Source organism: Anabrus simplex, chromosome 5, assembly GCF_040414725.1.
Source record: "Anabrus simplex isolate iqAnaSimp1 chromosome 5, ASM4041472v1, whole genome shotgun sequence".
NCBI classification, from domain to species: Eukaryota; Metazoa; Arthropoda; class Insecta; order Orthoptera; family Tettigoniidae; genus Anabrus; species Anabrus simplex.
This window is the reverse complement of record NC_090269.1, coordinates 204,864,702-204,881,632: the sequence shown is the minus strand read 5'-3', so window position 1 is coordinate 204,881,632 and position 16,931 is coordinate 204,864,702. Positions and strand designations below refer to the sequence as shown.

The 16,931-nt window shown below is 42.7% G+C and overlaps 1 protein-coding gene across 7 annotated transcripts in view; it reads left to right on the top strand.

Moving 5' to 3' along the window:
- The window catches only part of LOC136873917 (phospholipid transfer protein C2CD2L), a 430,499-nt gene that overhangs the window by 223,617 nt on the left and 189,951 nt on the right, over positions 1 to 16,931 (top strand). For all 7 annotated transcript variants that reach the window (XM_067147258.2, XM_067147261.2, XM_067147262.2 and 4 more), the window contains exon 2: positions 15,136 to 15,231. In XM_067147258.2, the coding sequence (XP_067003359.2) occupies positions 15,136 to 15,231 (96 nt within the window). The remainder of the gene's footprint in view (positions 1 to 15,135; positions 15,232 to 16,931) is intronic.

The window sequence follows — 16,931 nt, the reverse complement described above, 5'->3', positions numbered from 1 at the left end:
ACCCTCACACAGCTGAACATATCCTCCTCGGACACTCCCGGTACTAAATGAGCCATTCGCCACCAAAAAAAAAAATAATGTGCAGTCTGTACTACGGACGTAGAGACAGGGTGGGGGAGTTGGAGGGAGAGAAAGTTTGGAGAGTCCATGTTAAAGATCAGACATTTCTGTATTGTGGAGGGGTAATTTTTTTCTTTGTTCGCGGTAGTAGGCCTACGCCACTTCGTGCGGTCTGTCGCATCTTGTGGTTTGCTGACTCTCAAGGGCGGCGCTTATGGTGCCCAGCCACCTAAATTTGGGTATTCTTTATTGTCTCTGACCTCCTGTATGATGGTAGGCTGAACTGAGAACAGAGTCGTGCGGTTGCTGTGATCATAGGACATGTCCGTAGCTCTGTAACAACGGAGTCTCCATTCCTGAATTTTTCCATTAATTGAAGGCACACCAGCTACTTTGTCTGATGGATGAGTTATTGACTTTCAACCTGCTTTCGTTAAATTTGCGCAGTGGGTAAAGTAAACTTGTGTCCTCATCCCGAGGTGTCCGCCTCCGTAGCGTAACGGTTAGTGTTATTAGCTGCCGTCCTCGGGGGCCAGGGCCCGGTACTGCCAGGAATTTAAGAATGGCAGGAGGGCTGGTATTTGGTTAAAATGGTACATGCAGTTCACCTCCAACCGGGGGTGTGCCTGAAAAGAGCTGCACCACTTCGGGATTAATTAATTAAACTCGTGTCCTTTAATTTTTAAGTTTAATTAATTAATCCCGAGGTGGAGGTGAGTTGCACGTGCCATTTCAACCACATACCAGCCCTCCTGCCATTCTTAAATTTCTGGCAGTACCGGGAATCGAACCCAGGCCCCCGAGGACGGCAGCTAATAACACTAACCGTTACACTACGGAGGCGGGCTGCGCAGTGGGTGACATTTAACTATACGCATGGACCACTCTTTTGACCGTGGTGTTATTGAAATGAAAAGTAATTTCTTTGACGTTCAAAAATTCAGGTCCCGTTGCTGTGATAATGATATCAACAGATAGGTTTATTAGTTTAGCTTTCCTTCGCGTCTCCTTAAGACCTATAGTTGTTGCAGGGATATAGAATGCGCTTAACATTATTATGGTGTTTAAATTACCAGTATGTAAATCGCCGTGTATCCCGGGACCCGCCATGCTAGTTACTGTTATCTACTTACCTCAAGGGCAACAGAAGGAAACGATAAGCGGCCCCCTACTTCCGTTGTGTTCGCACACTCCCCCACTCAAAGGTGTTTACGTAAGTTTTAAATGACTTATGCTCCTCAGGCAACCTTATTTCACTGTAATCCATTCCTCCTCCCCTGGATCCACCAATACTCCACAGTAGGTCGTGCTGCTATACGCTTGCATTCCGGATTTGAGCCTCATTGCTAGCTGCCCTGGTTCCCACAGTTTTCATGGTTTCCAGTGTTCATACTAGACAATTACCGGGACTGTATCTTCAGTAAGGTCACAGTTGCCGCATTCTCTCCTTTCATACTGTCACCGAAATCTTTTAGATTTTAGCGGGACTTGAAACAAGTAACAGAGGATCCCCTTAGCCTATATTCCCTACTCTCATAAGAGACGACCACGATGTGTTGTCTAGAATAGTTGATTTCGATCTTTAACACAACAATAAAATACTATAGCCTGAAAGGTATTCAGACTCTTAGTCATTTTTCATCATCATCATCATCATCATCATCATCATCATCTGTTTGCCCTCCAGGGTCGGCTTTTTCCCTCGGACACAGCGAGGGATCCCACCTCTACCGCCTCAAGGGCAGTGTCCTGGAGCTTCAGACTCTTGGTCGGGGATACAACTGGGGAGAATGACCAGTACCTCGCCCAGGCGGCCTCACCTGCTCTGCTGAACAGGGGCCTTGTGGAGGGATGGGGCGATTGGATAGGACAGGCAAGGAAGAGGGAAGGAAGCGGCCGTGGCCTTAAGTTAGGTACCATCCCGGCATTTGCCTGGAGGAGAAGTGGGAAACCACGGAAAACCACTTCCAGGATGGCTGAGGTGGGAATCGAACCCACCTCTACTCAGTTGACCTCCCGAGGCTGAGTGGACCCCGTTCCAGCCCTCGTACCACTTTTCAAATTTCGTGGCAGAGCCGGGAATCGAACCCGGACCTCCGGGGGTGGCAGCTAATCACGCTAACCACTACACCACAGAGGCGTTAGTCATTTTTAATTGTGAAATTACCAGTGTTTCGCCCCAGTGTAACAGCTGGTTCGCCAGTTACATTGCCACACTTTTCCAAGTCCCCGGAGACACCACTGCAAACTTCCGCTGTAGGACAATGCAGTGACGATTCACAAGAGAGGTATGTGCCTCTACTTGTATAAATGTCTGCATTAAGCTTTTTATCAATCATTTTCTCAGAAGGGAACCATAATTTAATTTCATCAACTGGAATATTAAAGTATTCAAGCTTTTCAAACGTGAAATTACCAGGCCTATAAAGCTGTTTCAAACGTGAAATGACCATACCTAAAAAGCTTGAATACTTCAATATTCGCAATTGATGAAATTAAACTATGTTTCTCTTCTGGGAACTTAATTTTTGATACCATAGTATTGTTCTCTTAGCGAAAAATAGAGGTAATTACGGACGACAATCGTACCTTTCTTCCTCCATAATCTGCGGCCCATAACAGCTACTTGCTGGCTAGGATAATACTGGTTTATGCACGAATTGGGCCCTTTCAGGACTCTTCCTTGTCAGCACACTTCTCAGGACGTTTTACAAGGGGACATTCCCTACTCGTCACCACTGATTTCGCTCAAATTTATAGAACATGCAGGGCTTAGCTAGAAATGAAAGTACCCAAAGTGCGAACTCCAGATGGCCAAGCGTATAGAAAATAAAAATAAAAATAAAAATAGAAATGTTGACGCGGCTCTCGCACCGTATATGCCACTTACGTTAGTACGCACGCCGAGTAGTAGTTGGCGTAGCGGTAAGAGTTTGGGCTAGTAATTCGATGGTCGTGGGTTCGACTCGCCGTCTGGAGAATATTTTCTCAATTTTTATATTATTCATTTATTTTAATAATGTTATTTGCTTTACGTGCCTGCTGTCATTTCTTGATGGTTACAGTACTTTTGCATCCATCTCTTGGCACAGGCCAGAGCAAAGTGTAGCTTCCACTGAAGTCCCAGTCTCATCCATGGCTGTGACAATATGGAAGCTGCTGGGGTATGGGTGGTGCTGATTAATGACATTCAGAGCACAACCAGTGTGTCTGAGTGTCATGAAAGGTGTTGCTGATAGGGTTAGTTGTGCTACAATAGCACTGTCTGGCCCAGTGAGGAAAGCAATGGCAAACTACCTCACTCCTCATCTTGCCTAGTATGCCTCATTGGTTTTTGTGGTTTCGCTATAACTGCATAGCCTTTGGTGATGCTATTTGAGGATCCAACCAGCCTCTGGGTTGATGACCTAACAGAGACATTTGCTTTACGTCCCACTAACTACTTTTACGGTTTTCGGAGCATTTATTTTACTTATGCAAAAGACATACAGGACGTCAGTTTTTTTAATGAGCGCACAATTGTAGAAAATTGGAGTTGCGAACTTTCCCGACGTGTTCAAAAAGAAATTCTTCTTTTTTTTTTTCCTTTATTGGCTATCTTCCCTCCTTGGAGAATGTGCTATAAACGTGAATAGTCGTTTCGCTGTGAGGTTCGTTTTCACCTGACAAGTGAAGGTTGCTCCTGGCGGCTGTACAGAAACAATGGATTCTTGGCGCAGGTAGGCAATGACAGTGAAATCCCAATTACTTTTTTTATTTTTTATTTTTATTTTATTACCTTTTCTATGCCTTTTGTGTATAAATAAATAAAATGAATTATTCACCTCTTTGCACATTTGGACAATGAATAATATAAATTTTGACAGAAAAAACAGTCTCCACACGAGGAGTCGAACCCACGACCAACGAATTACCAGTCCGAGCTCTTAACGCTACGCCTACCACTGCTCGCCGTCCGCACTAACGTAAGTGGCTTATACGATGCGAGAGCCGCATCAATATATATATTTTCTATTCGCTTGGCCATCTGGAGTTCCCACTTCGGGTACTTTCATTTCTAGCCAAGTCCTGCATGTTCTATAACTTTGAGCGAAATCGGTGGTGACGAGTAGGGAATGTCCTCCCCTTGTTTAGTCTATTGACCCTTCCAAATTCGTCTTCCAACCATTTTCGGTTCTATAAAACAGTAGGAGAGACTAGCATTTGGTATACTATAAAGCAAATCAGTGCTTTACATTAGTGTTACCAATCTTTTACAACTTAATTAATGTGAAGTGGATTTTTTATTTATTTACCTATTGGTTTTACGTCGCACCGACTCAGACAGACCTTATGGTGACGTGGGATAGGACAGGACTAAGGCTGGGAAGGTGGTATCTGTGATATTAATTAAGGTACTATCAGGGCTGCAGACAATGAGATTCAAATCCACCATCTCCCGAATGCAAGATCACAGCGAATTGATCCTGAACCGCGTAGCCAACTTGCTTGGTATGTGACGTGAAAATGCATTTCCATAAAATCAAAAGTAAGTTTGTTTGTTCATTATACAAATCTACACGCCTCCACTGATCAGTACCAACATTTACATCAAGGCTCATGAGACACTCGGACGGTACATATAGAGATAGTTATATTGTCAAATTGAATGTTATAAGATGACACAAAACAAACAAAAAATCCATAAAATGGGCAGGATATCGAAGTTGTAGTAGAAGGATCGGACACAGCTCATTTTACGCCCCTCACTGCGAGAAACATTATTAGACGAGTCCCAACAGTCACCAACGACCGGGTAAGCATTATGTTCTCACAACTAACTGGTTTGATTCAGGCCCAGTCTGAAAAATCGAGGCCCAGTCTGAAAAAAATCGAGGCCCAGTGTAAAAACATCGAAACCCACTCTCAAGAAATAAAGGACCAAATCAATTCTTTGGGCAACGAAGTGCGCTCCCTCAGAACCGAGGTGATCACTGACGTCGTGCAGGACAACGTACCGGACAGGAAGCGGTCCGAAGTGATGCTTGTGGGTGTGGAGTCCGTAGTTCAGGGCCAGCGGAAAAAGCTAGTGCCCTGTGTGAAAGTACGACAGTTCTGGAGAGACGGGTGAAGCCTGCAAGCCTACGAGCCTCTCCCGTGCATCACACCGATGGACTACGAAGACGCGTGGGCCCTGACAGAACACAAAGGTGCGAACGAGGGGAAAGTCAGTGGAGCTTCGACTGCCACGCGAGGACCTGCGGATCATTGCCACCGGGAACAGGGACACCGTCGGCCAGACCCAGCGGATCCCCCATGGAAAGATGGTGGCCACCGATCGAAGTATGTGGCTGCGAAATGTGTACTGCAACAGTGCCAACGAGAAGACAGTGTGATTGAGGTAGTCTAAGTGTAATTAAATAGTGAGGACTAGGAGAGACGAAGACGTAGATATAAGGACACCTAGATATAATTTAAGTCCTAGAGTAAGGAATGTAAGGATAGATATTGAAGGTTTTAGGGGCGATAATTGTCGTAGGTATGACATCCTGACTGGTGTAAAACCTTAAATTATTATGTTTAATATTTTTTAATCATATTTTATTAAATGTTAAATTATCTTTTATTAAATGTTACATATGACTGATACATGGTTTCCCTGTAAGTATGTAGGCCTATTATAAATTCGTATAACCTCAAATACGTACTGTATTGTGTAGACTATAACCTCAAAATCTATATAGTCGAAAGCTGTAGAAACCGCTATAATGTTCGTATATTAGGTGTATTCTGCTATATTTTGGTATATATGAAGGGTTCTTGAAACGTACTGTAAGGTTTATTATCCAGACACATGTAGAGACATTAGGAATGCTGGAGAGATTTCCATGTGTATTGGTAAATCCGTCAAATAAAATCGCATTTGAGAACCATATTTATTTTGAAAATCGATTCCAAATACCAATTTTCATGTCTGTAACACCTTCGGTTTTTGAGATACAAGAATCTTCAATAAAGGCATTCAAACACCTTTTCACCTTCCACCCCCCACTTAATGGGATTTTCCGACAACAATAAAATACGTGTTCTTTTATTTTTAAAGGAAATTCCAAATGTCAACTTTTTACGTCTGTAAATTTTTAAGTTTTTGAGGTATAGATATACTCATTTAAACAATTCACCCCCTTAGCGACGGAATATCCAAAAATCCTCCTTTAGTGAGCATCTGCACTCTAATATAAATGTATCCCCAAAATGTAATTTCTTTATGTCCAGTAGTTTAGTCATTGGAACATTCCGTCCGAATCAACTTTAAGAAAAAACTACCTGGAAACTCTTTACGAAGAGACAGTCAGGCGGATAAGGGAAGATATAGGAGACTCATACATCTGGATCTCTGTCGATGAGGCTACTGATACTCTAGGTCGTTAAATTGCCTATTTGTTGGTCGGAAAATTAGATCCCGACATGCCGTGCTCGCCATATTTGATCTGCAGCAGACTGTTAACTTAAGCCAATCAGGAGACAGTTGCTCAGTTTGTAAATAAAAGTCTCAAGGTGCTTTTCCCCAATAACATGGACGAAAATAAGGTGTTTCTTATATTTACTGATGCAGCCGCCTACATGATTGCTGATGTTAAGTTGCTGAAAGTATTTTATCCTGCTTTGATTCACGTCACTTGTCTTGCTCATGCTATGAATCGCGTGGCTGAGCAGATACATACCGAATTTCCTCAAATCAACAAGATGACCTACTCCACTAAAATTTTTTTTGTAAAGGCTCCCACACGAATCCAGTTGTTCCGCAGTGAATTACCTGATCTTCCACTGCCACCAGAACCCATCCTTATGCGCTGGGGGACTTGGCTTCAGGCCATTGCGTACTACAACAAATATTTTGATGCAATCAGAAGTTTTGTTCTCGCCCTAAATGAAGATGCCATGTGCATAACTCGGCCAAAAATGTTCTAAAGGATATAACCATTTCTCAAGAAACTGCCTACATCAGGTCCCATTATGCTTCTTTGGTCCCTGTTATTTCTGCACTTGAGTCTTCCGGGAAACCTGTTTACGAACAATTGGATTTGTTAGAAGAGGTGAAAGATAACATCAGCTTAGCTCCAGGCCCTGCTGGGGATAGAATTCGGGACAAGCTTAATAAAGTACTACAGAAGAACCCAGGACTGTCAACGCTTCTTGCTGTGGATGATTTTTTGATTGGCAAAACTAACGTTGAATATGTCATTTCCCCACGTCTTGTACCAAAATTCAAATACAGCCCTGTAACCTCTGTTGACGTTGAGCGTACTTTCTCAGCCTACAAGCTAGTGTTGTCCGACTCGTTGGCTGAATGGTCAGCGTACTGGCCTTCGGCTCAGAGGGGCTCGGGTTCGATTCCCGGCCGTTTCGGGGATTTTAACCTTAATTGGTTAATTCCAATTGCTCGGGGGCTGGGTGTGTGTGGCGTATTCAAAATTAGAAATCACCCTAGGGAGGGCCCTCGTCTTCACAAACATGCAGGTCGCCTAATAGGCCGTCTACTAGAAAAAGACCTGCACCCGCCTCTCGGGAGGCCATACGCCATTCAATTCAGCTAGTGTTGTCAGACAAGCGGTGTAGTTTCACAACAGAAAATCTAGAAAAAGTGCTAGTGATTTACTGTGCATCAAATTATGGGCAATAATATGCTTGTAATTCAATGTTTTGGCCGCCTCTGTGGTGTAGTGGTTAGCGTGATTAGCTGCCACCCCCGGAGGTCCGGGTTCGATTCCCGGCTCTGCCACGAAATTTGAAAAGTGGTACGAGGGCTGGAACGGGGTCCACTCAGCCTCGGGAGGTCAACTGAGTAGAGGTGGGTTCGATTCCCACCTCAGCCATCCTCGAAGTGGTTTTCCGTGGTTTCCCACTTCACCTCCAGGCGAATGCCGGGATGGTACCTAACTTAAGGCCACGGCCGCTTCCTTCCCTCATCCTTGCCTATCCCTTCCAATCTTCCCATCCCCCTACAAGGCCCCTGTTCACCATAGCAGGTGAGGCCGCCTGGGCGAGGTACTGGTCATACTCCCCAGTTGTATCCCCCGACCAAGAGTCTGCAGCTCCAGGACACTGCCCTTGAGGCGGTAGAGGTGGGATCCCTCGCTGAGTCCGAGGGAAAAGCCGAACCTGGAGGGTAAACAGATGATGATGATGATGATGATGATGAATTCAATGTTTTAATTATTTAGAGACAAAAACTCAAAAATGTGGTGAATCATTGTGTACGTGAAATATTGTATTAACATGTTCTTGCCTTATTACTTGTATGCATTTAGAGTTATTATCAATTTAAAAAAATAAAAATGGTATTTTAATTGATAAGTGCTTATTAAAATACGTAAAATTGAAGCTGCCTAAAACATATTTTTAGAACCTATTTTTACATATTTGAGAGTCTATTTTAGGAACCTAAAATACAAATTTTAGCGCCTAAAAATCCGAGGTCTAGTGATGAGAGAAACCGAGTTTCAGAAAGAGGCTCATCGACAGCATATGTTGAATTTAGCGTTGAGTATTTGTTAAGATTTTAAGGAGAAAGTTTGCTCAACACTTGCTGAGAATTACGAAAGCGTATCCTTGACCCGAACGGGCTAACGAGTAAATGACGGGCTGTTGAAAGGTCACTTTTATAATAATCATAGAGTATACTTCACAAGTTTCACACTAGTGTCGATATTTAAAGCCTTTGATAGGGTCCTATTACATAAATGATGAAATAGAGAGCATTTGTTTGATTTTGTTTACTGGGAAATGCAGTACTGCTACTTTGTGTTCGATCGTTGTTGTGGAAACTCATTATTTTCACTAAAAATTCATGCAATTGATTCCTGGAGTCAGCGCTCGCTAGTTTATGAACCATAAATAACGGATGAATTCCATTGTAAACCGAGCGAGTTACCTGCGTGGTACAACACTACAGTTGGCAGACAAAAATATGGTTTTCTTTGGTTTCCCAGTTTAAAATGACTCCATGGCGCTACAGCCGTGATGGGCATCCATCGTAGTCTATCGTCGTCGAAAATCTACCCGAATTAGCCGGTGTGTTAGTACACTGACTGACAGAGCAAATGCAACACCAAGAAGGAGTGGTCAGAACTTTATGCCAATTGCAGGGTAGACTGACGTCACTGTGGTATGCTCATGATGTGAAATGCGCCGCTGTGCTGCGCACGTAGCGAACGATAAATGGGACACGGCGTTGGCGAATGGCCCACTTCGTACCGTGATTTCTCAGCCGACAGTCATTGTAGAACGTGTTGTCGTGTGCCACAGGACACGTGTATAGCTAAGAATGCCAGGCCGCCGTCAACGGAGGCATTTCCAGCAGACAGACGACTTTACGAGGGGTATGGTGATCGGGCTGAGAAGGGCAGGTTGGTCGCTTCGTCAAATCGCAGCCGATACCCATAGGGATGTGTCCACGATGCAGCGCCTGTGGCGAAGATGGTTGGCGCAGGGACATGTGGCACGTGCGAGGGGTCCAGGCGCAGCCCGAGTGACGTCAGCACGCGAGGATCGGCGCATCCGCCGCCAAGCGGTGGCAGCCCCGCACGCCACGTCAACCGCCATTCTTCAGCATATGCAAGACACCCTGGCTGTTCCAATATCGACCAGAACAATTTCCCGTCGATTGGTTGAAGGAGGCCTGCACTCCCGGCGTCCGCTCAGAAGACTACCATTGACTCCACAGCATAGACGTGCACGCCTGGCATGGTGCCGGGCTAGAGCGACTTGGATGAGGGAATGGCGGAACGTCGTGTTCTCCGATGAGTCACGCTTCTGTTCTGTCAGTGATAGTCACCGCAGACGAGTGTCACGTCGGCGTGGAGAACAAATCCGGCAGTAACTGTGGAGCGCCCTCCCGCTAGACAACGCGGCATCATGGTTTGGGGCGCTATTGCGTATGATTCCACGTCACCTCTAGTGCGTATTCAAGGCACGTTAAATGCCCACCGCTACGTGCAGCATGTGCTGCGGCCGGTGGCACTCCCGTACCTTCAGGGGCTGCCCAATGCTCTGTTTCAGCAGGATAATGCCCGCCCACACACTGCTCGCATCTCCCAACAGGCTCTACGAGGTGTACAGATGCTTCCGTGGCCAGCGTACTCTCCGGATCTCTCACCAATCGAACACGTGTGGGAACTCATTGGACGCCGTTTGCAAACTCTGCCCCAGCCTCGTACGGACGACCAACTGTGGCAAATGGTTGACAGAGAATGGAGAACCATCCCTCAGGACACCATCCGCACTCTTATTGACTCTGTACCTCGACGTGTTTCTGCGTGCATCGCCGCTCGCGGTGGTCCTACATCCTACTGAGTCGATGCCGTGCGCATTGTGTAACCTGCATATCGGTTTGAAATAAACATCAATTATTCGTCCGTGCCGTCTCTGTTTTTTCCCCAACTTTCATCCCTTTCGAACCACTCCTTCTTGGTGTTGCATTTGTTCTGTCAGTCAGTGTAAATGACACTAAGAAGTCGGCTCCTTGGCTAAATGATCAGCGTAGTTGCCTTCGGCTCAGAGGACCCCGGGTTCGATTACCGACCAGGCCGAGGATTTTAATCGCATCTAGTTAATTCTTCTTGCTCGGGGCTGCGTGTTTGTGTTTATCTTAATACGCATCTTCATATTTACATAATACACCACATTGCTAACCTCCACAGAACCACGCAATAGCGAATACGTCCCTCCATACAGGGTTGTCGTCAGGAAATACATCCATCCACACAACTGGGCTTAAACCACATAGCCTATAGTGACGGCGCCAAGTTATCAGGAAATGGCTAAGAAGAAGAAGAAGAAGAAGAAGAAGAAGAAGTGCTCAGGTGGCTAGTAGTAACCAAACCATCGGTGGTCCCTAAACTTGTAGATTGGAAATTTCGCTAGTACTTCGTGTAAGGCCTGCAATCTGCATCACATACATTTAGGCCCAGTTACATGCTTACTATTTTATTTAAAGTAAGCCTTGGGTCTATGCGGTGTCCGAGTAGCATTTCTATTTTTAGACCGAAGGGTCCCCAGAAATGTTGTGGTAGAGTTGCTGAAATACATAGAAGAGACCGAAGAATTCTTCTTTTCCATTATTGTTTTAAATAGCTGGAAAGAGTCCAGTTCAAATGAGTAGCTCAAGTTTCTCAACCACCGAGCGAGTTGATTACGCGGTCCGCGCGTGCAACTGTAAGATTGCCTTAGGAAGCTAGTGGGTTCGAACCCCACTGTCAGCAGCCCTATCATAACCCTTTCCTATTCCATAGTCGCATTAAAACCTCTGTGAGTCGGTGCGGTATAAAACAAAAAAAAAAACAAAAACAAAAAAGAAGAAAGTTTCTCAACCATGGTGTAGTAGGCCACCCTGAGCACGTTTTCTATTTATCTGGCCTTGTAAAATTATTTGGAGCTGATGACACCTGCTGTTCCTCATCACATGGCCAAAGTATTCTACTTTTCTTCTCGTGAAGGCATTAAGCATTTCACTGTCTTTGTTCATATGATGCAGAGCTTCAGGTTTTTAATCTTTGGCGTCCAAGGTATTTTGAGTGTTGGGCTATAACTCCACATCGCATAAGCTTGCAGATTCTTGCACCAAAGATCTGTTAGCGACCATGCTTGAACACGGAACCTGGAAATAGACAAGTGAGGAATCGCGGTGAGTGGCTCGGATGATAGAAGCTCTGGTCTTCTGAGCCCAAGTTGGTGAGTTCGTCCGAGGTTCAATCCGATGGTATTTTAGAATGCCCAAATACGCCAGCCGCGTGTCGGTAGATATCACGGAATATAAAAGAACTCCTGCGTGATAAAATTCCGGCACCTCGAAGTCTCCGAAAACCGTAAAATACGTTAGTAGGATATAAAATCTATATAGCCGATTACTGTTATTTGAAATGTAGAGGTAATAATAAAATCTTGCCTTCTTTTGCCTCTATTAGTTTCAACTCTTGAGTAAAATTACCCTTAGCTCAGTGGTTCTCAAAAGAATTTGCCCCAAAATTGTCTGGTTGTATCGCGAGTTATAATTAATTGGAAAAATATGAATACGCAAGAACAGGTATGTGTATTAAATATGTTTAGGACTGCCATTTATTAACCTTAGAAATCTGCAAATATGCAATCGAAACTGAAAAATTAAACATGTTCCGTCAGTAATTACATTATTGTTGCAAACTCAGTGGAAAATGTGGGGTTGTTTATTTTTGCACAATTGTTCCATTTGGATGTAACAGTTCAGGGGAGTACACGTACATCGCCCAACGCCCTTGAACTAAGATTTGGCAGCAGCTTCTTTCTCATTCCAGGAAGCACGCCAACAACTAGGTGCAGTTCTGATAAATAGACTGACGAGTCTATTATTGTTCGAGTGGAGAATCGGCAGAACAACATTGGTCGAGCCAGGAATTGTGGCCTCTGAAATGTACAAACAGAAGGTCGGAAGCAAGTCATTTTCCGTGGTTAAAGGAGAGAGAAGACTGCTTGTCATTCCTAGAGCTAATACTGGGAGTATTTATTCAAAAGCCAATAATAGTAGACCTGTTGAACTGAACCAGCTGTTGTAACTCCGTTCTTACAACCTGTTGTCCATACTACTCTTTTGTAATCGCTCTATTTCAATGCTTCACAAACCTTTTCTGCTGGCGCCCCCCTTTGTAACTTTCATAAATCCCATTCCCCTCCCACCCCCTTCGTACCGTTATTACCTACAAATATATTTCCTTTCTCAGAAACGCGCCAACGGCCGTAGCCGTGTTGAAACACCGGATCCCGTGAGATCTCCGAAGTTAAGCAACATTGGGCGTTGTCAGGAGTTGGATGGGTTGCCACGCGCTGTTGGTGGGGGGTAAGGGAATGGAGGAGCGGAAAGGAACTGGCCACCCTACCGCACGTAAACTCCGGCTCAGGAACACCTCTGCGGAGGTTCGGACCTGCCTTCGGGCAGAATAACCCTTACCTTACCTCAGAAACGCAGTATATTTGAGAATAATGTAGAATAAATGATAGAATTAAAACATTCACAGGAATATTCAAAAGCAAAGATGTTTAGCTGAAACAAGAATGCCAATTGACATAAATGTTATAATAATAATAATAATAATAATAATAATAATAATAATAATAATAATAATAATAATAATAATACAGATGGACTCTAATATAAATAATAATATGATATATTATGTTACATTATATATTAATATTATTATAAATATTAAATATAATATAATCAAATAATTCAGTCATACATCAACAAAGAGTCAGTGTCAAACTGCTGCTTCAAATCCAGTGTTGGCCTGAAGAGAAGTTTAAATAAACATGTGCGTAAATTTGTTATATCAACTCCCATTAAATTAACTGATTTTTTAAAAAACAATTTGTCTTCAAGATTTTGACCCTTGCTTTTGGAGATAAATACCCAGAGATAAAACTGGAAGAGAGAGTTCGAGAGAGTGGATAGAAGGTGGGTGCCGAAATATATGCCCAATAGGAAAAGATATATTAGATGTCCAAAGGAAAGATGGACTCTAGTTATCAGATCACACTTCCTTTTCTCTTGTGCACAACTTGTCTGTGCCCCTTAAATCTCTCACACTCCTCAGGCGGGGGGGGGGGGGGTGCGTTTCCTCAGTTTGGAAACCACTACTAAACGCGATGGTGTTGTAAATATAATGTTTGACTAGTACTAAGTCATTTTACTGCTCAATTTGCCGAAAATCTTATTTATTTATTTATTTATTTGTTTATTTATTTATTTATTTATTTATTTATTTATTTATTTATTTATTTATTTATTTATTTATTTATTTATTTATTTATTTATTTATTTTCCACGAAGCGCAGGATACAGGTATATTGAGTATTTCTCACTTGCGTTGTCGGCAGACGAATTAACAAACATAAACTGTGATAACTATGATAATAAAATTCTGTGTAACAATTAAAACAAATGAGTAATAAATAACAGCTACGCACACAGTCGTCGTAAGTCGAAATGGCTGTTAGTGTTAAAGTATTTAAGTTATCTGCGAGTTCTGTGTGATCACGTTGTAATTCATTTGTTATGCTACTTGTAAAGGAATATTTTAAGTTATATTCTGTAAATCTTTTGTGGGTTCTGTGTGACTTCGTTGCTATTATGTCACGCTACCTGTAAGGGAATATTTTATTTTCTGTAAATTGCTTGTAAATTCCTATGAGATCCCTTGTCATTTACGTGTTACATTACTCGTAATTTTTTTCGGGTATATTTTGTTTGTTGTTTTCATGTATTTCTTTTTTCTTCTTCTTTCGTTACTATGCAGCTTCTTGTATTATTTTGTTTTCCTGTTGTTGTTCGTTGTAATTCATTGTTGGTATATAATTTACCGGTACGCTTTTTTTTTTTTCAATTTCGTTGTATACCGTTGTAAGGAGACATTGCCACCGGGATGTCTCCCTCAATTATAATTGTATTCATTATTGTATTTATTATTATGGTTGCTTGTGTGGGTTACTGTAGTCACATCCTAGTTCGCGAACCATGGCAACTTCTAGCAAGTGGTCGTGTGAGTCGGCTAGTAGTCGCTATGGAATAGGAGTGGGCGTCTCAGGCACATTCTGAGTCGTGGCTCTCCTTGTGCTCAGGCGGCTAGGACTATACAATCCACCGGTGGTCCCCAACCCGTTAGAGGAGAGATTCTCACTCTGTGTGTAAGGTAGCATCATGCTTCACAGAATGTTTATCGAGCACGCTCAGAAAGTTTTGTATCTCATGTTTATTGCTCCCTTCAATGACCACTTGCTCGTGGGAGTTCATCATTCGAAAGAATTTTTAAAACATGTGTTGGGAGAGACAGTGGTAGTATATAATTGGCATGTGATGCATATATTTCGGATTGAATGCATGTTATGTTCTTATATAATTCTTTGACGAGGTAATTGTAAACTACATGTATGGGCCTGCACTGAAATGTATGCTATTCGTAGTTAAGGTTATGAATATGACCCCCACACACGTTCGTAGGTGCTGTGTACACAGTGTATAGGTGAATATTTATGACATAATTCTAATTTTGGTTTTTGTTACAGCATGGCGTCGGGGTGGAATTCGTCAGAATCCTACCCGAGACGCACACGCCGACCCTTTCCAACGTCTTCTGCGAGTGCGATTCCAAGGATGACGTGGTGAGTACCTTGAATCATATCTGTTGTAACTGCATTCATCGTTCTTGAGTTTTATTACCTTATATTCTCAGTGAATTGTAGGTCGTGATGACAGCTTTATCTCTTCGGGAGAATGTCCCTAGTTTGCTTTAACCATCGTCGAGGTAATACAAGTCCAGTTACACAGTCTGTGTCGAAGTACAGTCGAGTATGATCGTGTGTCTGTAAACTTAATATAGGCCCTACGAGTAATTCGCTGATAATACTAGTCTTTTATGCACTGCACATAGAAACTATGCTTACAACCAATTATTTAAGCAGTGTCGCGAAATTGTGGTCAATATGTGCGATCGTATTAAGAAAGGAGTACTTAACCATATTATTTCGGAGATATAACTAAGTAATGTCTGCTGAAGTTCTCAGAGTATCTATGAGTTATATATCGCGGTATTTGTAAAAGTATGTTCAGAACTCGTTTTCATTTCCGGGAAGAGGCAACGATGCACATGGGCGATTTAGATAAACGTGACACATCCGCAGTACGGCTAATGCCGCAGTAGCTATTTCAGCGTGATGAGAAGGTCTAATCGGCTTATACGTCCTGCAAATGCCTTCTACTCTGATGGTAAAGGTTGCAAATTGTGCAGTTGATGCGTTTGGTGAAAAGCAAGAAGAAACTTTAGTAGGGCACTTATCCTCTTTCCTGTGGCGCAATCCACATGCTACTGCATGACATTGAAGTGTGTGATGGTTTGACCTCTGGTTAATATATCCTTCTATTGTCATAATATATCTAACTTTATATCCTGCACAGCATCCCTAAACCAAAACGGAAATTTCGCCATGTTTAACTGTAGGCAGCATGCACTGATGGACTACCATATACGTAGTAAGTACATTTTTAAATTACTTTCCCGTAAAATCTCGCCAACGCTTTTAGGCTTAAAAACTCACTCATTCGCATCGTAGGAATGTTTTCGGTCATTAGGCAGAATTATGCCAAAGTCTTATCCATTTACACAAAGGATAGCGAAATATATGTACGCCCATCCTAAAAGTACAGGTATGTTGTTAGAAGGCTTAACATGAACAGTCAATTTATTTTGTGTTACTTAACTGCAATTGAATACCGTCCTCTTTTATCTCACTTTTCCCCTGTATTTCTACTTTTTGAACTTTCTTTCTACTGGATAATCGAATATCCTCCTTCTGGTACCAAACACTTCGAACTTCGATTCGTCTGTGATTAGGATATTCTTCCAATCTTCAGATGTCCAATCACTGTGTTTCTTAGCCCATTCGAGTCTCTTCTTTTATTTCTCGGCTTCAGAAGGGGTTTCCTTGCTTCCATACGTACTTTCAAGCCAGCTTCAGACAGTTTCCATTTTACTGGTGTAATATATATTGTTCTTGTTCATTTCTACTAATTTTGCACGTATCTGTGGCACAGTTTTTAACCTATTTCATTTACTAATAATTCTCATTTTTCGTTGTTTTACGAGGTTGTCCTGGACTTTATTGCTGTCGGTTGTCTTCCGGTGGTTAAGGGTGTGTTGCACTTCCCCCGTAGACACACCACATTGAAAATTTGACAAATTGATAAACCTGCTTCTCTGACTAGAATACATATTTGATGTTCACCATGTACTTCAAAACATTATAGGGAGCAACAGAGGTGTGTCTAATGTGCCTTTAGCCTTCAAATACAGGGTCATGCAATT